Here is a 26162-nt window from a genome sequence, read left to right on the forward strand (position 1 = left end):
TAATGTTTGAATGTCAGTTTTGCACATGTTTGGTCGTTATGAAGCAAACTGCAAAACATTTGACTGTGTTCTTTTCCATTTTGGAATGGATTTAGGACCATTACAATTTCATTTACTTCAAGTCTTACTGTTTTAACAGTAGAGCGACCTGTATTGCTCTGCAAGTTTTGCCTGTGACTATTATTAAAAATGCATTTCTTTAAAATAGGGATTTGATTTCAGCTGCACGTTTTCAAAGTGTGTAATACTGTTGCTTTGCTGTGAGGAGGTCCTGGGCTTGTACTTCAACCCCGGCTCTTTCTGCAGGGAGGTTGCATGTTTATCCCATGCGTTAATTGTATCTCTCCAGCTCCCCCTACATTAAAATATATGACTGTTTGGGAAATTAGTATCTCTAAAATTGCCCTAGATGTGTGTGAATTGTTTTGTTGCCCTGTGATGCACTGGGGGCTCCCTGCCTTTCACTCAGTGGCTTCTGGAGAAATGCACCAGTGCCCCTAGGTAAGCTCTGTAGAAAATGTAGAAAAGCTGTTGCATATTTTCTCTTTTTTTTTTCTTTTTTCATGGTGTTAAAATCACTTGAAGTTCTGTTTTTGATTTGTTTTTCACAAAGTGAAGATATTAATTTAAATCTACTGTAAAATCTAAAAATTTGTAAAGGTGGCATCAGTTTAGGAAATACTTTGATGAAGTAAAAACCATGAACCTATCACCAGTTAAAGCTGTTGCTTAAACAATCTGACAAACATTTATAAGTGACATTTATAAAAAGTTATTAAAAAGAAATTAAGAAATGATATATTGATAAATAATGTTTCTCTTTCAGTGCAATAAAAACAGACGAAACACAAAAAGTGCCCCCTAAAGTTTTTTTTAGATGCCATTTAAAGTATTTAATGTCAGTGATTGTTTTTAATGGCAGTTTCTGTGTGTTTTCTAATGACTGTAGATCATTATGTTATTAGAGACTACTGATACAATGCTGTCAAACCTTTCTAATCCCATGCATGCATGAAAGCTCAAAAGAATGAATAATTTGCTGCAAAACTTTCCTGTTGTGTGTTTAAGTCGCGCTCTCCAAATAAACGGTAGACATGTAAAAACATCCATCTTCCTCTTGAATAGCTTCCAAAAACCTTTTATTCCTCCTCTGACAGCATCTTTAAACACCTAGCGCCGCTGCTGTACCATATGAAAATACTATTTCTAATGGTGAATCAAAACACCACACTTCTTATACCGTACTTTAGGATTTGCTCACTTACCAGACACTGTAATGTTTGCACAAATCTCCATATGAGTGAGACAATTATAACTTCACTATATTGGTCTAAATGAATGGCTCCGAATGAATGATCCTCTACAGTTTTATTGATACCTTCTACATATTTCTCCCCTTGATATCAGTTATGAGCATAATCTTAACTCAAAGTTTCTAACTTTGCTTCAAATTTGCTTCTCAGATTTTCAGCTTTTCTTTAAACGGAAGCTAACTAAATAATTTAGGATATGAAGAATAATTTTCTTCTTAAAACTTTATTTAGTTGGTGATGTAAGCTGCCTTCTGATTACATTGTAAACTCCCCGTCGACAGTTTGCATATATTCAAAGTAATCTATAAAATTATGCACAATAAGGTTTAGTGAAGTGCAATGGCAGAATGTGGCAGTGCCTACCTGCAAGGTAACAAACCAAACACCTGCTTATCTGACTGATGTCAGATCTGACTTATTTAATCAATAATGTATGCCTACTTCCACATTCATATTATCGTATTCATATGTCCGTAGTTATTTAGCTGTTTATCTCTGGTGCTTTTATTTTGTACTCTACTTTCAGTTGTGCCGATTAAACTTTCTTGTTTGTGGTACTAGTAAAAGTCTTGTTTTATGTGTGAATTGATGTGAAAAATGATTGCAAGGTGTCCAAATGTGAAAGTAAGACTTTTGCAGATAATTTAAAGTAGTCAATAGAACTTGCCTGCCTGATACAGAACAAAGTCTGTCTTCATTGATCAGTTTTTTAATTTATCTATTTAGCAGTGAGAGTAGTTCTAGTCAGTAGGCATATATATTAATAGATATATAGACATAAATAGTCATAAAGTTATAAATTACATGGCTCTCCACTATTAATATGATATTTTGTGAAAACCCTCAACGAATAAAATTACAGTAGCCTGACCAGAAAAGTTATCTTGAAAAAAATTTCTAAATATTTACTTTTTCTCTGGCCACTGTGGAGAAAGGGAGGATAGAAAACCATCTTGTCTTAATTTTAACGAATCCATGCACATCCTCTCCTAAGCTTCAAGCATTTCTTCTTTATTATATTTCGACCTCCCCGATTATGTTTAGTTGTTCCTGATGTTAGCTGTGCAGTGCCTCCATCCAGGGTAGATTGTCAGATATTCATGCAGCACACAGTTTATTGACTGACGTTTTTCACGCTTGTTTGCTGGCTTTGCCATTTCCTGGAACAAATCAGATTGCAAGCTTTGATTTCCTTTTTCATCATTACTTGTATCTCAAAAAAAAAAAAAACAGCAGCTAATGGAAGATGAGAGCACTGATCAGTCCCACAGTATATGAGAATCTGAGAGCCAGCACCCTGGTATCTGCGGTTTGATGACTTGTGAGGCCAAAGTGTAAGAAAGAGATGAGAAAAGTTTGGCTCAGTGAATAAAGAACATGACCACCTCTAAGAAGGATATGTGGTTACAGGGAAATAAATGAGCTTAACATTGATACTTTGCAATATTCTCTGCAATCTTGAAACCTTGAAGGACCCTGGAAAGTAAAGAAATAGTCTTTTGAGTCCAACTTTTTGGCATATAAGAATTTAAACGTAAATCACCAATGCGCCATTCAGTTTTACAGATCAGAGATTATGGAAGGTTAACCAGTTCTAGCTACAAAGAAGTCCTGGTATGCTCAGTATTTGGGTTTCAAGGTCCTGCTTCAGTGCAATTTTAGCATGATTCACTTAAAAAGAAGAAATAAAAGTAATTAAGGTCAGTGAAGAAAGAATCCTCCATCCATTTTCTGTCACACTTATCCCAGGTGGGGTCGCGAGGGGTAAGAAACAACCTGATTTCTTAAATTAATTCAATGTTGCTCTAAACCTAAAAAGAATGGAAAAGTACAGAGGTTACGAAGATTTAATTGGAAATCTGTTTTAATTAATATAATTATTAGTAACATGTACAGTCTCTGCCTTTATTAATAAATTATCAAATAAACAAAGGGTGTCAAAAGAATACAAAAATGGAAGAAAATGCATCAATTGAGTAATTCCTCTCTATCATTGCAACCCCTTTACAGGAGAACAGAAGACCCCGACTATTCAGCCAGGCCAACAAATCCCTTTAGGGACCCCTCTTTCAGAGACATAGACAGGTATGGGGCATTGCAGGCTAACAAAAGAAGCCAACAGATGCCAATTCCAAAGAGGTGGACCCTTTCGTCCATTTTAATTTGCATGTTGTCTAAGCAACAACAGGGCTTTGTTTGGCTACTGTATAAGGCAACTGAATGCTAGTTCTGACATCTGAATTAAAAAAGCTTCCTAATCCAGTGGTTTGTTTTTTAACTTTTTTGAAAAGTCAAAAGAATCACAAAATCTCCCCAAACATGCTGATGCATATTCCAAAGATCATCTGGGAAGCCTGTCAATTGGTGACACACTGGTCAGTCTTTTAGGAAATCTCTCAGTGACTTTTCACCTCACATACCAGCAGGTGGCGCCATTCTGAAGATATACCATGTTGGAGTTTCTTTCCTTACAGATGTAAGAGTTTTTAGAATTGACCAAAGATATATAGATTTTCTTGTATCGATAAGAATTCAAATATTTTCAAATTATTTTTTTTCAGAAATTATCAGTTCCTTTATATACATCCTTTATAAACAAAGTCAACACTATTGCATGTAAATTTGATAAATTAGATAAGGAATGCTAAATTAAGTTGGAGGAGAAAGTCTTTAGAGAAGACAGGATTAGTTAGATTTTTTTTTTTTTTTTTTTTTTTTTTTTTGGTAAAGTGTTGACGTGAGGTATGATGTGAATTGGAGTAACAGAAATTAGCAGAATTTAAACCTGTAGAAGCAAAACTGACCCTGGAAGTTATCTTGTTGTTTTGTTGCAGGTGTTGTGGTTGTGGGATGCAAATCATTCCTGAAGCACATGTCATGCTTTCAGCTAACCACTTTATGAAAGTGAGCATGTGCAAGGCTCATCACTCAACCTCATGCTATGTTTTCCCTGTTTTTCTCCTTCCATGTTGTCCTCCTCCTGCCGCCACCCCTGCTCCCCTCCAGCACAGCAGTCGGAGCCAATGTGGAGTTAACAACCACTTGAGCCACACAGACACACCCATTGGGTTTACACTCACTCACGCATGCACAAAACCTGCCTGTGTCACACCCCTTTGGCAAATGCGCTGGAAAAGCCCTGAGGTATGGCAAACACAGCTCCTCTAAAACGAACTCAGCAGCGGCTGATGGAGTCCTGTTGTGAAACTTGAGGTTTATTAAGAAAGAGGGGAAAAAAACTCATTACATATGATAGAAACATCATCCAATAATTCAGCTTGGTTTCTGAATTTACTGGAGCCCAAACATTCCTAATGTTGATGAGCCCTCAAAGCTACAATCTTGATCTACTTTTGGAGAAACACTGGAGTGTTAACCGCAGCCTCTGCTGTTCGATTCAAAAGCTTCACAACAAGTTTCCTCAGAAGTTTCCTTAAATTCCTGTGTAATTCTAGTAGATTTATATTCAATAAAAGAAAGGACCGTAGTAGATTACCAGGGTCTGTTCTGCAGCAGCTGCTCTACCAGAGTGGAGAAAAATGTTTTTCATACCTGGGTAAATAAAATAAAAACACACAAAAAACAAAGCAATAGCACAATGTTTAATAAAGTTTATCATTTTAGATACCGTATATTAGTGAATTACAAAGGCAAGTTTGCAGAATATTTGAGGTTGTGACTCCAAAAATAACAAAGCAACTGATTAGTGACCCTCTAAAAAATAACTTCACATTGTATTCATTTATAAGTAGTTACATTCATTTTTAAATATATTTGTTTTTTTACACATATTTAAATTATTTCATTTGTCTTTTTACAAGTATTTTCCATAGTTTTATTGGGTAATTCAATTATTTATCCTTGCATTTTACAATTGAATGGTACAGTGAATCATGTCTGACACAACTCAACTAACAAATATAACATCTATTTATTTGATGATACACTTAATTGTTGTTGTACCTGCATTGGAAATCATAGGTGCTTTACAGATTTTGTTAATCTCAATTTATTCAGTAACCTAATAAATTCCTGCTTTGATTTTATTCTAAATGTTTCAGAGTAATGTAATGTGTAAGAAAACATTATTTTGTTTTGTTTTTGTTTATTTAGTCAGTATTTAATACAGCAGGCATACTAAATTGTTGGAATATCAGCGACCCCTCACACCCCCACCATGGACTGTTCTCTCTGCTGCCCTCTGGTACGAGGCTTCGCAGCATTCGATGCTGGAGAAGGGTTCTGTAACAGCTTTTTCCCCGCTGCCAAATGACTGTGGAACTGTTGAAAACTCTAATCAAGTCACAAATCGCGCCTCTGCATCACACTTCTAGATGTCATATTTGCAATACATGGCGAATTTTCAAATCGATTTAAATAGAATTCAACTCAGTGTTCTACTGCATTTTGCACCATATTTATTATTTATTTATTTTTGCACTGCTCTGAGCCTTCCACTTCAATGCCTTTTGCACAATGTCTTTCCTACAATGTTTAAATTTGATCACTGCTACTTTTTATAAATGGAAAAGTTCATTTCACCGCTAAGCTGCTGCTCATTCACTGTTGAAAAAGCTATATGCATCGATATTTAATTTTTTACATGCTCTGTGTATACAAAATGACAATAAAGTTTGTCCAGGTCTCTAAGCCTAAGTCGCTAAGAACATAATGATATACTGCTTTATTCCCTTGGTTCAATGTATTATGAAAAACATATTTAGCCTTTATTTTAAGGAATTATCATCATGATAAAAATGAGAAAATTGTATTTTTTTGTTGTTTTTTTTCAAATGTCCGTTTTTCAATTAATCGTTTATCAAACAATGCTCAATCAACTTTAGATTCATTAATGAATCGATAACTTGCGTCTCTATTTTCAGCCTAAGAATGCTACACATTATTGGTAGAAGCAGTATCATGCTGAGGGGTGTTTTTACTGCCAGTCCTTTTTCCAAGAACTTGGACAATTCTAACTTAAAAGGCGGAGCTGATTTGAAAATAGTGACAGGTCTGTTTTTAGAGGACAAGTATTATGGTCAACATGGTCATCCATCTGATAAGATCCCACAGCGGACTGCCATGTCACTCTATGCCAAAACACAAAAAAACTGCTCTGTTATCAGCCCTTCCAGTGTTCACTCAAAGTGGCCTCATCTAGAACAGGAAGTGGCACAAAGGATTTTTTTTTGCATTGCCCACTGTGATTCACTGCTGAGACATGCTCATGCATAGTTGGTTTACCCTTTAGAACTAAGCGCATTATTTCTGCCTGAGTGAGAGGTTTTGACATGAGGACCAGAAGTCTGACTCAGAGGGCTGCAGGAGGAGAGTCAGGTGGAGGAACAAAGAGCCTGTTTGGCCTCAGCTTCGCTTCTCTTTAATTCAACCCTTTGAAACTAAAATGAGGTCTGATGTAATAAAGTGGCCACCAGGACTTGAATGGCGCATAACTTCTTTTTCTTTCAGACCAAAACTGTAATCAGTCTTGTCTTCTAGTAAAGTCATGTTTCTGTCACTGAATGTTAGTTAAAGTGGTACAGGCTGAGGGGAGGACATGGAGTTGTTGAACTATAAATTGAAATTCAGTTAATTTTCACCACACATTCTTTATATGGAGTTTACAATTCAAATTTGTTCAGAGCAAACAGACAGACCGGTAAAAAAGTTTTCTATCCAAGGAGATCAATAAGTTGCATCAAGTCTTTGACTTGCAAAATTCTCCTTTCCTGGATGAGCATGGAGAACGGACTCCTGCGGCGGCCGACCGGGGGTTTGGGAAGACGTAGGCGAACACAAGACCAGACGAGTTAGGATAGGTTCATTTGTAACCTCCTGCATGAGGCATCAATATGCGTTATGAATGACTTTGATAGCGCAGCCACTACTAGGTAGGTTCCCTACTGTTCCATGTATGAATTAAAATTGCTCTTAGATTTTATTTCAAATAGCATCATGATGAGTCCTTTTGAATTTTGTTTCTGCCTACTTTGTGTGTTTCTAAAGGCGATACAGTAAGTAGAATTATTAGGACAAGAATCTTGAAAGGGTTCCTCTGCCTGCTGTGGTGTATGTAGGTTTCTGGCATGGTCTGACAGTCAGGTCGTAACAGAAAGGGGGTGAGAGGGTTTCTACCCTCACTTTAGTGTGTCATGTAACTCATATTATTAATCTGGCTAACTCTAGAGGGGCATGTTTTGGCACAGACTGCAAGCTTAACATGTAGCATGCAGCTGTTTCACACATTTTCAAAGGTTCTTCTCAGGGGGGAAGTAGGTGGTACATAATATTCTGTAACCTATCATGTACCCATATTGCAGCTTATCTTTACTAATCTGCTTCTAACCCTAACGTCACAGGACTTTAAAACTTAACCTTGTGTCAAAGGTCTAATTCCCAAACCTAAAGAAGTCTATGGTGAAATAATGCAGCGCCGCCTTAAGGGTGATTTATACTTCGAAATGAGGTCCTCTGTGTAGGTGACACGGTGAACACAGAGACTTCCCCGTCCCGCCGACACTCTGCTGCACCTCTCCCAAATTGTAGGGGACAGTGCCGCAGAGAGGAGTCGTCTGATTGGTCAGATCTACATTTGCACTACACTATGCGTATGTCCTGTTTGGTACCTTACCGACTGGTTTGTTTGTATGACCTCCATTGTGGAAAACGACTCGTAAAGATGGACCAGCTAGAAGAGCGATGTGCGCGAGAACGTTGGGGCCCTTTTTCCACCTGGTTCCCCGCTCTTTTTCACTTCACTCCGTTGTCGCACAAACTTGCCCCACTTCCTTACCGCCTCGGCCGTATCTAGCCCCACAGGCAGTTCGTGATTTTTCCCTTTTGCGTTGTGGCATGGATAAAACATAGCACAGACCACGCTTCAACATCGAGCATAAATCAAAAATGTCTGCAACAAGCTCACGGCTACACACTGTTGCGGGGAGAATAACCAGCCCTTTAGGTCATGGTGGGGGGTGTTATTTGCTCAGGCCCCCAAACAGGCTAGGACCGTTCCTGGGGATAATCAAAGAAAACATTTTCAAGTATTCAAAGCGTAAAATATAAAGTTTGATTATCCAAATCATGTATGTTACTAAATTGAACCATTTTATTTTGTAAAAATCAACTTGTTTTTTTGGTTGTTGTTTTTTTTTGGGGGGGGGGTTCATGTCAGATTCGCCTTTTGAAACGTTTAAGATAGAGTGAATGGAAGCAAAACAAACTCTGACAGCGACTCTAAGAGCATTTAGACTATATTTACTAAACTGTTACTGATAGTTTCTGAAGCAGTCTCATTAGGGGACCCCACGCAGCACCGTCACGGCTCGCGCGCTGAGCCATAGCGGGGCGGGGCGGGGCCAGGAGCGCTCTGATGTGAGCGGAGCAGCGGCTCTCTGCTGGATGCAGTCGGTCAGAGCTGAATCTCACCATTTACTACTGGCAGCCGCTCACTGGACTTCACAGCTTGGAGAAGAAGAAGGTTAGGAGGACATAAGATTTTTTTTTTCTTCAATAAAACTCTCCTGTTTCGCATTAGAATCATATCTTGGGATCTGCGAGGAGAAGAAGAGAAGGAATTTCATTCTTTAGAGGAAACCAGCAGGGAGATGATTTGAATCAAAGGAGGAACAGAACTGCTGTCCTCTAACAGGTGAGTCAATCTCCGGCTTTTATTGATAATAAAAAAACAACCTTTAACTTCAGATCGTCTCTTCCTTTTTGTTTTTAAACTTAATGTGTTTTTAAATGTTTTTCTTTTTTTCTCTCTTCATTTTTCTGGCTCACAGCACCACCTCTATCAATAAGTGTGACTTTCTGAATGAGTCATTTTCCTTTTGCAGCGTTGAACGTTTGTTTTTACTGTTTTCCTTTCTTCTTTTGTTCTTTGGGGAAAAACTTCAGGATATTTTTGCTTCTTTCTGTGCAGGTGTTCATTAATGTGACCCCGTTACTCATCAGTCTAGGGCACTAAAACTTAACTCTTTATTTCATGCAGACCTCCTACTCTTTTTCATTAGAAATAATACAGTAATAAACCCTTATTTTAAAAGCATACTGCGTTTAATTGGCATTAATTTGCACATTCTTGGTCATGTTTGCGACCCTAAACACAGGTGAGATCCATGTTAAATGTCTGATTGCATCAAATATTAGATCGAGATTCATCTGGAACCTGTGTAACTAAAAGTTACTTTTATAATTAAAATAATGGATTATCTTCATGCCATGTTAATATATTTCTGAAAAATCTTAATTTAACTAAAAATAGTTTTCTGAATCAATTAAGTTTGGATAATTAAGTACTTTTCTATATAAAAAGTGTTCAATATGGCAGTGCATGCATTTCTCTACCATGAAATTAAAGGAATAGTACACCCAAAACATGATTAGCCTTCATTTTCTACTCACCCCCATGCTGAACAACACTCTGGAGTACTTTTTTGATATCTCAAATGCATCTGGAGATCTGGGAGGCTTCTTGCTGTCTGCTGACATTCAAATAATGGAGGTCCATGGCGCCCGAGGCAGAAAGGTCCATAAAAGTCCACAAAAAACGTTTCAATATTCCTCCATACTGCTCGTCCAATGTATTCCAAGTGTCCTGAGTGGGTAGCATCCAGAATTTACTCAAAACTAAGTCATTTAGAATGTTTTTAGAGCATAAACAGTAGTGTATAGGATTTCCTGAAAGCGCGTTCACGTAGCTACGGAAACAGCGGCAGACCAACCCAGACGAAAGTGCGCATTCAGCTCAGCAAAGAACTCATGCTCTTCCTCAACACTGAAGTCCTCAGACATTTTTCTTTCGTTGTTTCTTTCTTTGCACAGGTAAACAGCACATTTCTTCTTCTACGCTTGCATTATTGGCAGAGCAGACGCTGAATGCGCACTTTCATCTGGTTTGGTCTGCCGGCTTCCGTAGCGTCATGAACGCGCAGGTGCGCGCTTTCAGGAAATCCTATACACCACTGTTTATGCTCTAAAAACATTCTAAATGACTTCGTTTTGAGTAAATTCTGGATGCTACCCACTCAGGACACTTGGAGTACATTGGACGAGCAGTATGGTGGAATATTGACACGTTTTTTGTGGACTTTTATGGACCTTTCTGTCTCGGGCACCATAGACCTCCATTATTTGAATGTCAGCAGACAGCAAGAAGCCTCCCAGATCTCCAGATGCATTTGAGATATCAAAAAAGTACTCCAGGGTGTTGTTCAGCATGGGGGTGAGTAGAAAATGAAGGCTAATCATGTTTTGGGTGTACTATTCCTTTAAGTTATTTGCATTATTTTACAGCAAGAATATGTGTTGTTTTGTCCTGTGAGAGAGATTCAATAAAGTCTTATCTATTGCGCAGCTTAACATGGCAGTCTGTGAAGTATTTTATGGTTTTTCATTTTGTTCAAATAATCTCATCTTGAGCCCCAACACCTTACCTCCAGCATTAGAACTGAATAGATGACAGGTTAGTGGAAGGTCAGAAGGAATCCCAATAAAAGACTCTGTTGCAATAGAAATAATTGCAATGTGAAAATCCAAACATGCTGGATCTTACAGCAGGTTTTTCGTTCCCGGATGATGTTAAGATCTCTGCATGGACAGGACATGCAAATGTACTTTTTGCAAATTGTACTGACTCTCCTCCCTTTTCGCCTCTCCTGCTCTCTTCCCTTAAAAGCATCTCCCAAAGGATTACCGTTTAGCCTGGAGGGTTATTTATCATTTTGCTTGCCCGTCTCCCTCCTCTGTTATAATTTAGTTTATCTCTACTCCCTTGAGGCTTTCCCCATCTAAACTTAGTCCCAGCAGTTAGATGGCCGTGCGGAGTGCGCCCCTCTCAGGGTGATTCACTCCATCGGCTTGTGCTGTGGTCACTGGGGAATATGTCGGAGCAGCTCAGAGGTGATCCCCTCATTCCTGCAGCTGGTTTGCTCGTGGTCAGGTGGCCACCATAAACAGACAGATGTTAGAGCTTTTTGTTTCTAATAAAGCCTTCAGTCGTTTCAGTGCTTAACATCGATTGTGGTGTTTTGAGCAAACGCTGACTTTTTTTTTCTGTCTAAAACAGTTTTATGAATCCAAACAGATCAGTCTTCCACTTGTTTTCTGATCTTGTCCCCGATCAGCAAGGCTTTTAGCATTCACAAAAAGTGAACATTTCAGATATGAAGTAAAAAATTCTGCCGAAAGGGCCCATGCATAAAAAAAACTAATTGAAGCAGTTTTACTTTAAAAACATGCATGTAAATGACTCTCAATGCAGATCTTTTGAAAGTTTTATGAGTGCAGATCCGACAGCATGAGACTCCCAATATATCACATCCCAGAGTGCATACTCCTTTCTTTTCGCTTGTGGCTTGCTTCTTATGCACATTTAGCCTCTCTACTACCTATAAAGTGACCTGTTTCTCTGCGTTCATGTCCTTTTTTTTTTTTGTCACGTTGAGTGTGGAACCAAATTGAGAAAGTAAACTTCCTGTGATTGGCTACTTTTCAGGAAAATCCATCCCCTGTGACTGCACAGTGTCTTTTAAAGCATATTGCTACTGTTGTCAGAGCACATTCATGACAGTGTTAAACTAAATTATTTAACGATTTATTCAGTTAACCATTTTATATTCTTCAAGAGAACTGAAATTAAGATGAAGATGCTTTGCTGATGTTATTAGCCACATCCAGGAAGAAAACAGCACTGTCTGAAAAGGCAAGCATTTATTAAAAGTAGCAAAACTCAGCTAGTTTACTAGCTTGCCAGCTAGTTGTTGGTTCCACCCTCAAAGTTCCAAACTGTTATCAAAATCTGATATGAGTATACAATAACATATCCACACGTGTTGAGGAGAGAATACAGATGCAGAAATGCTTGGCTGCACCAAGAAGGAGCATGGACTCATCCTTATTAGATATTAGTGGCTCATGGTATTGAATCTGCACACAGAGAGCCTTCAGAATGCCTGTGGAGATTAGCATTTGTGCTAAATGTAAATCCCTTTATTGTCCCACAATGGGGAAATTCGCTTTCTGAATTAAGCCCATCCCCCTGACGAGCAGTGGGCTGCCATTGTGTGGCGCCCGGGGAGCAGTGTGGGGTTAAAGGTTTTGCTCAGGGATCCAGAGTGGAGTCTGTGGGGAATGATCAGGATACTTGCAACCTTCTCAGAGCAGAAGCACACTGCTCTAAACACTAGGCCAATACTCCCTAACTGCTTCTACTTACTTTTTATTATGCATGCACCATTTAGGCAAACGTCTGACTTTGTATTAAACATTTTATGAAATCTATGATAAAGACGTAATGTTTTATGCACTCATGTCTTATCTGTCTCATTTCTCGAACAGGATGAACCTCCAACTGCTTCATGCCACTTTGTTACTGTGGGCTCTGTGCCCCAGTCTGCAGAACCAATGTGATAAATCCTCAGAGATAAGCAAACTGAATCTCTCTGTGACCTATGAGCTCCCAACATTCACTTCAGATTTCCCCATCCAAAACATGGTCATTCTGGATGACATCATCTATGTCGGAGCAGTGAACAGAATCTATGCATTGGCCCCAAACCTCACAAAGCTGTCTGAGTACAACACAGGACCACTGCTCCCCAGCGAAGCCTGCGGTCTGACCCAGACAAGGAAGGACAGCACTCACAGGGTTGACAACCACAATGTTGCTTTGGTGGTAGAGGACCTTTACGATAAGGGATTGTTCAGCTGTGGTTCAGCTGATAATGGGGTTTGCCGACGTCACGTTCTGGATGAAGGCTATAGCCTGAAAGCTGTCGATGAGGATGTCTACTGCTTTGCGGACAAGGTAAAGCCAGGCGAGGGTCAACCTTTTGATCCGGATGTTGTTGTCAGTCAATCAGGGTCGCAAGTGCTCAATGTGGAGAGCAATGTCAGTGAGTTTTTTGTTGGAAACTCTGAGATTCCAATCGTAGGAAATAGTTCCTACAATGCTACTCGTCCACACACCCTCTCACAGCGGAAGATGAAAACGAGCCAAAACGGATTCACTTTTTTTTCTAGTCTTTCATACATGGATCTGATCCCATCTCTCCAAGGTAATTACTACCTGCGGTACGTTTACACCTTCAAAAGTGGACCCTTCACCTACTTCCTCACAGTGCAGCAGGTGAACAAAGACACCAAGGCCTACCACACCCGTTTAGTCCGCATGTGTTCCTCAGATCGCCAGATACGCCGCTATGTGGAAATGCCCCTTGAATGCATTAGCACAGACAAAAGGCGCAGACGTTCCACCGAAGATGTGAAGGTGTTTAACATCCTTCAGGCTGCCAACGTCACCAAGGTGGGCAACGATGCAGAATTGCTGAAGCAGTTGAAGGTGGAGGAAGGTGAAGATGTTCTGTTTGCCGCGTTCGCTCAAGGGAAGCCACACTCTCTGGAGCCAACCCCTAACTCGGCTGTTTGTGCCATGTCATTGAAACACATCAACAACATGTTCAAGATGTACATGCAGAAGTGCAACACAATCAACCCATACCACTTCACTGGCTCGGATGAGAAGTCCTGCTACAATGTGGTAAGAACTGGAGAGGGTGGGGGGATTGTTGGGCTCTTACTAAGGATGTTTTATGTTTTTGAAACCAAGGTCTTTATTTATCGTGGTTCTAATCAAAGATATTTGAATGTAGGTCTTTTCAAAAGTTATACTCAGGTTTTAGAAGTTCTAGAATCATAGCACAGAAACAGCAGAGCTGAAAGTAACTCATGATATTATCAGGGCATAGATAATGGACTTGTATTTGTACTTGTCTGTTAGATCTCAGGACTGCATTTGACACAGCTAGACAAAATATTTGCTAAGAAAGGCTTGAAAATTCTGTAGTGATTAATGGAACTGCCCTAAGCTGGTCTAAGTCTCATTTGTCTAACAGATTTGAGTTTTTTAATGATAAATCTTCAAGCTCCAAGGTTACCTGTGAAGTACCACAGGGATCAGTGCTAGGGCCAATTGTCTTTACTGTATTTATGCTCCCAATTGGTAAAATTATCAAACAACGTGGTAATAACAGCACTTAGCTGTACTGTAACAATAGTCCATAAATTGTATGTTACGTTCTCTAACATACAAAGTAATTATGGATCAGTGCTTCTACCTTCCTTTTGTGTCTCTTCTTCTGTCTTCTTCAACACCCATTCAGCCTTGGCAGAAGGCCACTCACAGTGATGCTCACTCCTAATACCTCAAACTGGTAAGGACACTAGCCACGGCGAAGGTGCATCTGGATTTGCCATAGTAGGTGCATTCCAAAGCAAAGCATTTCAGCAAGGAAGGAGCTCGGACCAGGAAGCAGGATGCTTTCTAGCAGCAATTCATTTAGCATAGGGACCTGCTGACATTTACTAATTGCCTCTAGGAACCACTCGGTTGCCCACAATCCTTTGCATGTCAGACCGTATAGGTACAGCCCACCACCATTTAACCAAAATCATTGGTGTGTGCATGCCAAGTAATGATGTCCTTATGTGTAAAAGCTTTCTAAACTTAGCACGGTATTCCAGAGCTTCTTTCCTACCCTAGGTACTGTTTTTACTGTTGACCTTGGTGGATAGGAGCTAGGAACAGGAGGTAGGAGTTACAGTTTAAGCTCGAACTTGAGCTTGGTTCTGCTCAAGGTTTTATTCTGGTAAAAATTAGTTTTTCCTCTCCCCTCTCACTCCATACATGTTTGTGGAAGGGATTGCTATAGAGTCAAATATCTACTGTCACCACACACTCATCCAAGTGGAGCAAATCTGTCAATTGGGGAAATAAGCAATTACCATGAGCAAATTACGAAAAGCTTGTTCTCCTTAGAAACATTTTACTACTCTGACTATATGATCTTTAAATTTTCTTGTGATGACGTGTTGTGAGTTGACGCTGTATAAATAAACTGAATTAAATTGAGTTTTGAACAAGTTATCGAAGGTAAAACGTTTTTTTTTTTTTATGTGAGTTGTGCACTTGCTCTTTCTTTATTTCATGGCGATTTAAAATTATTGTTCCAAGAGGAAGTAAAGTTCTTTTCTACCGTTTAATGACTTCAGCTGTTTATCTGATGCAGGCAAGCATAGAAACTGGCGAGTCCCATGATCACAGGAACTGTGTCCACTTTGTGTGCGCCATGCTGCCTTGGAGCAAGGCACCAGAGTATAACCTGCTCTTTACTAGAACAACAGTGTTTATAGGTATGCTTTCACGTCTGCACATGCATGGAGGACCTTTGAGTACCGTTTGCTCAAGAAGCATAAGCCAGAGTATCAAGTACCACTTCTGTATCCAGACTTCATGAATAGGTTGATTACCAGATGTGCAGGGTAAAGGAATTCAGAGAAATGTTTACTAATGATCATGAAAGGAAAAGACAGTGTGGCGAACATGCTGAGCATTATGTGTAATCTGCTGGTTTTTCTCTTTCTTTCCATATTTGGTAACAGCATATAATTCTTCACCAGTTCTTTTGGCAATGATAGGGTGATAGTTCTAAATATATGCATAGTTTACTAGAACGGCAAAGTCAGCTACCTGACCTGAGTCCAGCTGATCATATGCCTCAATTACAGAACAGAAAGGCAATGGAGTTAAACCATAAAAGAAGAAAAATATTCTTGCATGCCTTGAATACCAACAAAAGGCACCTCACGTGTTTTCTGACTAGACTTGGTTGCCTTTTTCCAGTTTCATTTGATTCTACACAAATATGTTGACTGTTTGGAAACTGAAGCAGAATTTCAGCTCAGTACCTTTGCAATCACAATTTTACATAGTTGATCTAATGCCCTAAGAAGGAAGATTCTCTCATCTTTAGCCTCAAAACAGACGTTTGTGTTTTTTGCTTTACCTGTGCCTTATAATCCATCACTAGTTGCCCTTATCAACCAGCTCAATTACCTGATCAATAATGATGCAGAGTTAACCACGATGACCCTGCCAAAGAAGCTGTCGATATGTATATTAGTTTTGCCCCAACAATGGCTTAATCTTTAGGCTCAGCATTAATAGTACAGCATATCACCAGAGAGGCATGGGATTATCTCAGCCTCCTAGAGATTTTACTTAGTCAATAGGTTGTCTAGAGGCAAGCACATACAGGACCAATGACAGACGCATATGAAAACACAACACACAAAAGGAAAATTCCTGTCAAAACATTTACTCTGCATGTTTGTAGCCATGGAGGTGATTTTTTTAGCTGCATCACCAGAAAATATGACCATGCATGAAAAAAGGCAAAAGCTAGAAGATATCAGAATGGCTTTTTAAAACATCATGCACGTTATTTTCTGAATTTGATTCGTAATGAGTTTTTCCCACCATTTATAATGCTGCACTGTGAAACAGAGACATTTCGTTTTATCTTCACTCTTTTGGCGTATTCCCAATCAACTGTCAATGCAGCTTATATTTGAGGTGCATTCAAAGAAAAGTCCTTAGTCACTGAAGCAGAGGCTTAACTTCTTTTGTAGACTCTAGATCTTACTATTTGGATAATTATGAACTCTTTCCTTTTTAACATATGTACTTTTACATTAGAGAGTGACAGATGCAAGTTTTTTAAAGCCGATTGTGATTTTAAAGTGTGACAAGGGGTAACAAAATTAGTTGCCATCTTCTTTAATGGTACACCCATGATATAAGAGTAAGGCACTAGAGAAAACCTTTTACACACACAGTCCATAAGGCAATCAACAGACCCCAGTTGGCCAAAAATTGTATGTAAGCTGGAAAAGCCATAGACAATACAATGATGCAAAGAAAAAGCATTTGGCCAGGATTTTATACTTCTAACTTCTTGCTTTCAGGTAACAGGCCTTCAAAATACTGTTGCCTGCAAATATAAAGTTAATACTTTCAGTTAAAGAAACAAAAAAGACCCCTGTTCAAAGTACATCTCCATTAATGTACAACAACCAAAAACATGGCTCTCACTGTGAAGCATCAAACATCATCAACTACCCTTAAACCTGCTTGAATGTGGAGTTTAGTTTTGTTATTAAAACCAGCTTCCCAGATGCACACACAAGCGTGGTGGGGTGAGTTTGTGGGTCCATCGCTGCTCCCCTGACAGCTATCAGCAGCACAGATCCACAGGGGGAACTGTGGAATGCCGATGCTTTGGGGTGGGGTGGTGGGCGACAGTGCATATCTAACTTTCAGCGAGCCGTGATGAATGGTTCGGGGATAACTGGACATCAGCAGCTGGGCGGAAGATGAGTGAATCCCCCACCCCTTCCCTCCTGCAAGCAATCTCCCCCAAAAGGGCCGCTGTGGCTGCGGGCCACGATGGCAATGCCTCATCACTGCTCTATCGGCTTTCACCTGTTACAAGCATATTTGGGGGGGAAAAAACAGAGCTTCAGCACCACTTTAAAACATCTTTCTGATATCATTTGTAGTAATCATAGTTAAAAACTAGATATTTTCTGTCTTTTTTATTGCCAGACAACTTCAACTTCTATTTTGCTGTGATTTAAAGCAAAAATACATCTTTCGTTTAGGTCAAACTAGCTTCTTTAACCAAACAAAGATATTCTAATGTGATGCAAAAGACAGAAGCGGTTCTTTGCTGTGAACTCATCAGTCCCGAAGACTGTCAAGCCAAAGGCTAAAAACATCCTGCTGCAATTCAAACAACTTTGCATCCTATGCTTTCAGTTCCTTGTTAGTTGAAACAAGCTGCGGTGCAAAAGACAAACAGCACGCAAAACCTAAAGTTACAAACTGTACTGGCCCGTATTCCTTCTTACGCTTTTTTTGTTCCACTTAAAAAAGAGAGAGAGAGAGAGAGAGAGAGAGAGAGAGAGAGAGAGAGGGGGGCTTAATCTCTCTGAGTTAGTGTTTTGCAATTTTATCATTAGACATTCTTTCCTACTGACTCATTTGATTATGGGGTGACATCCAGTTTTCAGGAGTGTCTAAGTGAGGTATAATTATTGCAGAAGCTTTTCTTTGTACCACTTTTTGGGCATGAACACCTCCTTGCAAAACCCTCCACATTTTTCCACAATAAAAGCACAACTTTAGTGAACTTAGTAAAGATTTTATGTAATAAAAGAAATAAAATGATACAGGGTGATAACAAAAACTAATTAATTGATTCCATAGCAGGAAAGAAGTGTTAAAAAATCAGTGCATCTTAAAGGATTGTTTTTACAAAAGTATCAATAGTACCAAAATATAAAAATTAGAAAATACATTGCAAAATTGTTGGTACCCCTTGTTTAATGGAAGAAAAAACAGCAATGGTAACAGAATTAAAATTGACAAATTTAATAACAAATAAACATTCTATTAAAATAAACAAATGCAGACAATAATGTGACCAAAGTGAAATGTTAAATCAATGTGTGTCCACTAATTAGCATCACAGGTTTCTACAATCTTTTAATCAGTCAGTGGGCCTATATATATGGCTACAGGTAGTGACTGTGCTGTTTGTTGACATGGTGTGCACCACACCTTACATGGACCTGAGGAAGAAAAGGAAAGACTTGTCTCAGGAGATGAAAAAGAAGGTTATAGACTAACGTGTTAAAGGTAAAGGCTATGGAACCATTTGCAAGCAGCAGGAGGAGTCTTTGTTATGCTCTTGGGCTGCTTTGCTTCATCTAGCACTGGGCGTCTGAAACGCTGCGGGGTTCAATGAAATCTCAACACTATCAAAGGATTCTGAAGAGAAATGTGCTTCCCAGTGTCAGAAAGCTTGATCTCAGTCATGGCTCTTCAACAGGATAATGACCCAAACACACACCTAGAAACCGCCAAGAAATGCTAAGAGGAAAATGTTGTGGTTGTCCATGAGCCATGACCTCAATCCTATTGAGCATCTTTGGAAGGAGCTGAAACAGGCCGTCTGGAAAACGCGTTCTTCAAACCTGTGACAATTGGAGCAGTTTGCTCATAAAGAGTGGACAGGAATACTTGCTGAGAGGAGCAGATTCCTGTCACATTGACAATTACAGGAGTGAGGCTGATGACGCTGTCACAGCTGCAGTACGCTCTCTTTCCTTTAACCCAGCAGTGTTGGCAGTGGTAGCACTGGTGCAACCTTAGAGTATTTCATGCCCACCATTGGAAACTGGGTGACATTTGTGACTACATTGTTTGCTTTTTAGATCCCTGTTGTTATTCTGCTTTAAGACAAATGTCTGACTCAGTCCTAAAGCTATACTTGCAGGTTTTCCTCCACTATTGACCTTCATTTAGTTCAATCCATCCCTTTAATTAACTCTGAGAAGCTTCCCTTTCCAGAAAGTAAAAAGAAAAAGAGAAAAAAAAAATCCCTCAGCAGGATACTACAACCTCCATGTTTCACTTTGGTAATGCTGTATTTAAGGTTATTTCATCCACACCAATTTGTTTTTTGTGTGTGTTGGCCAAACTGTTAAATTTAGAATTGATTTAGACAGACCCACTGTCCCTAACAATGACATATTTAATGCCGTTATTCAATTAAATAAAAATCTGAGCACAGTTTTCTTTATTGGCTTTAGATCAGAGCTTTGATTGGGCCATTCTAGGCACTTTAATATCAGGGATAGAGGGCTTGAGACTGGTCTTGCCTTGGAAATGTGATGTCTCTGTCTTAGTTTTGTATTGTTGGGCATCCAGAAATTTGGTTGAGGCCAAGATGAAATGTAATTTTCACCACAAATGCACACCACATAAAATAAATTAAGAGAACAGACTGGATGTGAAATAAAAGAAAGGGAAAGATGTGGGATGGGTGAATAGCTGCAAAAATAAAAGGTGACATGGGTAAAAATAAAAGACGACTTGCTAATTACAGGGAATTCTTGCTGCTCTTGGATGTAGCACCAGATTACATCACCTGGTCCTTGATAAAGGCATGTGTTTGTGTCAGTCAAGTCCACCACCAGCTGGCCTATATCAGGCAAACCAACAGAGAAAAAAATATCCTAAGATTCAGTAAGCAAAAATCTTTTATATGCTTTTATTTCTATTATGAAATGTAGTGAAAATCTTTTTACATGGATAACACGTTACCACTACTCCTGAATATTTAGTGTTTGTCCTTATCCTTATCAAAGTACATCAAAATCAACCAATTTGTTTTAGGGTTACCCAAAAAGGGCTTATGAGTAATGTTGGTATTACAAGTTCTAATACAAATATCATGACATATTGTGTCAGACTTTCCTTTGCAAAAGTATATTTTGAATTAAAAACGTTTCAAAACTAAGAAAGATTTTATTTGTTACATTTTTCTTTTTTGATCATTCTATGACAAACCTTAATAGAAAAAATTTTATTCTATCAACATGCAACATAAACTGATAAATTCAGTTCAGAGGGGTTAATTCAGCTGTGCATCAATGCATAGTTGCATTCAATAACTTATTACTTTATCATAATGATTTATTACCAATAAACAGTTTTGGTGTAACAATCTTTTTTTTTCTATTAATTTTGTGCTGTAAATTATTTTTTCTTATTTGTCTGTTTTTTGTAGAAAACAAAAGGTCTCAAAATTTAGTTTTTAATTCTAAAGATTCAGCCCTGTTCTTGGTCTTGGAACAACCACCCTTGTCTCCATCACTGTTCATATATATTCATCTAAACCATTTCACTGTTGCCCTGCACCTGATTTCATGCAAAAGTTTAAAAGGTTGAAAATAAATAGGGGCTGCTCAGTGGTGCAGTGGGAAGCACTGCTGCCTTGCAGCAAGAAGGTTCTGGGTTCGATTCTCAGCCCGGGGTCTTTCTGCATTGCGTTTGCATGTACTTACTGAGCATGCGTGGGTTCTCTCTGGGTACCCTGGCTTCCTCCCCAAGTCCAAAAACATGACTTCTAGCTTAATTGGTTTCACTAAATTCTCCTTAGGTGTGTGTGTGTGATTCCATGAATGGTTGTTTGTCCTGTTTTTCTCTGTGTTGCCCTGCCATGGACTGGCGACCTGTCCAGGGTGTACCCCGCCTCCAGCCCTTGTACAGCTGGAGATAGGCACCAGCACCAGAATTTGCTTAATTTCCATTTGGTTAAAAGCGAATTAACTCACATTATGTTGCCACACAGGAAGTAGAGGAAGCACTGACCACTGATCAGTAATTGAGGAAAGATTTAATGAATATGATGCTATTGGGCAAGTTGCTTCCAGCCTTTTTTACGCACATTGTAGGAACATCTGGGAAGATGCAGACAGTGATCAATCATGTGAGGTAAAAGTTTGTTCCTACTGACAGACTTCCCTGTTCGTGCTGAAGAAATGTATTTCTCCAGCATGATGCCGCCACCACTATGTTTCAGCAGGTTGATCTTTTTTTTTTAAATCACCACATGCTTGGTGTGTCCCCTGCATGGCTTGTGACAAACATTAAATAGGACTTATTCTGGCTTTTCCAAGGAGTTCATGACTAATAATTTCTGTTTTCACAGATTCTAATCTTCCTACTGGCCCCTGTCTTTCCCCATTGTTCTTTAAGCTTTTTCCACTTGATGTGATCTATGCTGCATGAGATGTTCAACATGCTTAATAATCAAGCTTCACTTTAAATCTCTCTACTACTGGATCCTCGACTAGTCTATTGTGTCCTTTGGTGTCTTTAATGTTGTGTTTTTGTAAATGCTCTCTTGTAAACCTTTGACCCTTCAAAGTACAGCTGGATTTTCACAGGTGACCTCGGAAAATAAATGGTCTGCTAATAATTTTGTGAAAGTAAACAAAATCCAGTCAGGTTATTGTTGATTTTTTTTTTATTCAGAAACTTAGAAAATCTTTTTCTTGTTTTACTCCATGATTATCTAGCATTTTTTTCTCAGCATTTCACATAAAATCCCAACAAAACGTTGAAATTTATTGTTGGATTTGGCAAAATGCATAAATCAAAGTGTGTTGCTTTATACAGTAGCCTGTAATTTGATCGTTAATTGAAATACTAAGCCTTAAATGGAGCCTAGACAACTTACTGGTCCCTGTTTGATGACAACTGGCACAAAGATATGCAGTTTTAAAGTATTTCCATTCCACAGTTTAAACTCTAAACATGCAGACGCATCAAATCAAATGCTGCCAAGAGAGCTTTCATCTTTGTAAATTCCTCTTCCAAATACTCTTTAATTGCCCTAAGTCTCAGTTGTTTCCTCCTGCTTTCAGTAAAAGGTAAAGAGAAAAGTGAGATGAGATAGAAACCAACTCCAAACACAAAAGGCCAAACAATCAGTCACCTCTTGCTCGTCCTCTCAGCCTGCTTTGGAATCCTTTCCGCATCTGCATTTATAACTTGCATCTAGTGGCATATGGCAGGTAGACTCAGTTTGGGAGAGATAAGCATGGTTGTAAAGTAATACGATACGATAGGGTTAAATGCTCAGTAGGAGCATGTTTGAAGTTTTTAAGTGGTGGTTGTCAGTTCGGACGTGCCTCTTAACTCCAGTTTAGGCACCAAGATATGATGAATGTTGTAATAATTAGTGGCTCTTTTTTCAGCTGTCTCTCTGATGGAGTAAATCTGCTTTTCTACAGCTTCTCTGGGTTCATGTCTGTCTTTATGCTCTTTAAAGGAAAGCTGATTTTCACAATATCCTCCAAAGTTTCTTGCAGAATCTTTCATTATGCTTAACCTTTTTTATTTATTCCTTTTCCCCCAATTACAAACACAGGATGTATCAAATTGTTATTTTAAGGTGATACACTGAGACTAAGTATTGGATATTTGCCAAGAGGAAAATGTAATGAATGTTTTTTTATATAAATAAGATCTCAAAATTCTGCCATACATTTATTTTAGGCTATGATTGACCGCATACCCCTGAATAAAAAAAAGAATAAAACACTATCACTCAACACAAACACAAACAATTAATCAGGAGAAAACAGAGAGAAATCTGTATGCACCGTTCCTTCTTATCTTGCAAGGATACATTAGATGAAATTTTGATGACAGGGCTGCTAAGAGCTTCCCACTTTCCTGTGCAACGTTTACTGTCCCATTCTGTCTTGGTCTTTTCAGATTTGTTTCAGTGTTCTCAGTGCCTGCTTCACTGGGGCTTTCAATTGCTCTACTAGTGGGTTTCAGCCGCTGAGTTAGGGTAACCTCCCTAAAGAGGTAATGGTGTGCCAAGGTCACGGGGTTTGGTAACCTGCAACTAGCTGTTTATCCTGATGACCTACACCTGTGGGGGGGAGTAGGGCCAACCTTTGGGTAATGTGTTGTGTCTAGAAGCATGGGATTGCACCATGCTGCTATGGATGGAGGTGGTATGGATGTCCACACCTACAAATGTACATCTTCATAATGCAAATACCAACATAAGCATGTTCATTTTTATTCATCATAATCAGACACACTCATACCCATGTCTACACACCTACACAAAATCCCTCTTAATGGCAGGATTTCATACAAAATAGGAATTTATACTATTATTGAAATCTTTCTAATTTGAAACTTACATCTGGATTTAATAAACCCAGGTTACGTTCAGGCTGGTTAATAAGATATCCTAATTGAAGAGCTTTCTTTTTTGTCTGACTGATCCTGAGGTATTTTGGAAAGATGAGTCGACAAAAAAATGTTAGACCTTGACTTTGCAACTTTTTGAAAAGACCCTTTCTCTCCACTTGAAAAAAATATGTACATGTACAACCCTGTATCCGCTCCGAAGAGGGAACGCCTGTTAAATGCGTGTTAAAGCGTGCACAAGCCAGTTTCTCCTCGTGCACGCTCTGTTTAAAAGTTGCTGTTTGCATCGCTCATACAAGCTTACTTTCCAAAAGAAGATCTGCAATTTTTCCACTGTGTCAGACTCAACACTGTTAAGGGAAAATGGCGAAAAGCACATAGGACGGCCTTACGTAAACATATCACCACACTTACTTCGACGATCCACCCGGCAAAAGAACATCCTCCACTATACCTTCAAATGTGGTTCAGAAACGGCTAAAGGGTATTCTTCAAATGATAGCTGTAGGGGGGTTGAACCATAATTCTTTTGTTTTTCTGTTCAAAATGTTTTTTTTTTACTCTATTATTCAACCCTACATTATGTTGTTCTCACAGATAAAATCCAAATTAAATACAGAATCGTCCCTGGCTGTCATATTAAAAATAATGGATAAACTTTAAAGCACCTTATTTTTGACCTAATAGGGAAAATGACAGTAACTATTTTAACTGCTCTAAATTTCTTAATATTTGAGGTCCCAATTATCTAGTCTATGGAATCCAGTGCATAAAACATTTTGCTTTTAAAACAACAGCAATTAGCAAAACAGAGTATAGTCATTGCTCTAAACCTTACAAAAATTCCACATCTATCAAAAACACGCTTTAAAACTATTGATCCAGGTTGTCTATAAATGCTCTGACCTGACAGCATTGCTTTCAAAACAGAAGCGTAAAGCCATTTTCCCGGGTAATGGAGTAGGCAGAGCCGCAGCAGGGATTTGGAGAATCCCCAGCCTGCCTTGCACCCATCCCCATAAGTCCACAGAGAGAGCTATAAAGAACGGCTACATTCTGGGTCAAAATTATCATCAGATTACCATTGATCTGGGAAAAACAGCTAAATGCTGATTGCTTTTAAATTGAATTCCCAGCCTGATTGATTACTGCGAGTGTGTAATATAATTCCAACTGGGAGACGCTTTCAACCGACAGCCATTTTAATTAGTCGGCTTGTTTTAATGAACATGCGTCAAATGTTTGCATGTTAAAATAAAAGCAAATATCGACTCATTGATTTTTATATTATGCCTCTACTTTGGAATCAAAATAATCAACTTTTTCTGTAGCTTCAAGTTTTTATGTCAGTAAAATAATGTGATCCCTGATGAATTAAGGCTTGTTTTATCATATATCTGAATACAGCGCAAGACTCAGTGATTCATGATGAAGACTTTAGAAATTCATCATAGTAAATACCCACATATGTTCTTTTGTTTCCCTCCCATTTCACTTCCTATTTGCGACTAAGAAACATTTTGTCGTATGAAGTTTGCTACATAATTTTTCATATTAGGCTTCTCATACGATAAGTAATTTAACTGGGTTATTTATTATTTTTTTATACAGGGACAAATGATGAGCATTAACAAATAACATACAGTTTTACTTTTATAACCTAATCTAATTTCTAGTGTTTGTCCCTAACTGGGCTTTGGATAAAGGTTCATTGCAAAAGAGGATAAATGATTTCTTAAAAATTTTTGAAATAACAGTTTAAAAATAATTTAAAACCCAAGTGTTCACTATTCAACAACAAATAAGTTAAGCCCCCTTCTAAACCAATAACTTAGTAAAGGTCCTTATTGAAGTTGAATTTTACAATTACGATATAAGTAGGACAGATGTTTCAGGTTTCTTAGAGTCACAAAACTCAGACATTAAAATGTTTTTGGCACAACAAATACAATTTCTTCACTATTGAAGATGTGGGTTGAGAGTAAATTTATTCTCTAAAAGAAACAGAAAGTGTGCTATTTATACACTGGGTTATCCTACTGGGGGATTCTTACACTGGAACATACTTTGTATCAAAACAAGCAAACATATTGTAGATTAATAAGTATAGTAATAAGGAGAAAATACCTGATTGACTGCAGCTAATAACAATTCACATGTTCTGCATGTCCTTCTAAACTACCTTGTAAACTATACTGTGATTGGGCATGTTGAAATATAGGAACCCACCCATCTGTCGTTGCCAAGGGTGCTCCTGATATTGCATACAGATTTTGTAGTTTTCCACTGACTTAATGAGTGGTTCAAGCGACCAGGCCCCACAGCTGTCCAACAATAGCTCTTAATGTTGTAAAACTCATTGTAGGGCTGCTGATTCAGAAAGCTTTGCTGCGGATGTCATGCTTTTTGAGCTCCAC

The 26162-nt window shown here is 38.7% G+C and overlaps 1 protein-coding gene across 3 annotated transcripts in view; it reads left to right on the top strand.

Annotated features, from left to right (window-relative positions):
- The first annotated feature begins 8685 nt into the window (after positions 1–8685).
- Positions 8686–26162, top strand: part of met (MET proto-oncogene, receptor tyrosine kinase) — a 103051-nt gene continuing 85574 nt past the window's right edge. For 2 of the 3 annotated variants that reach the window (XM_038280477.1, XM_038280479.1), the window contains exon 1: positions 12658–13857. In XM_038280477.1, the coding sequence (XP_038136405.1) occupies positions 12658–13857 (1200 nt within the window). Of the gene's footprint in view, positions 8965–12656; positions 13858–26162 lie in introns of those variants that run through there. The other variant, XM_038280476.1, reaches the window with a different exon arrangement.

The sequence above is a fragment of the Cyprinodon tularosa genome, unplaced genomic scaffold (assembly GCF_016077235.1).
Source record: "Cyprinodon tularosa strain WSP-4 unplaced genomic scaffold, ASM1607723v1 ctg160, whole genome shotgun sequence".
Lineage (NCBI taxonomy): Eukaryota > Metazoa > Chordata > Actinopteri > Cyprinodontiformes > Cyprinodontidae > Cyprinodon > Cyprinodon tularosa.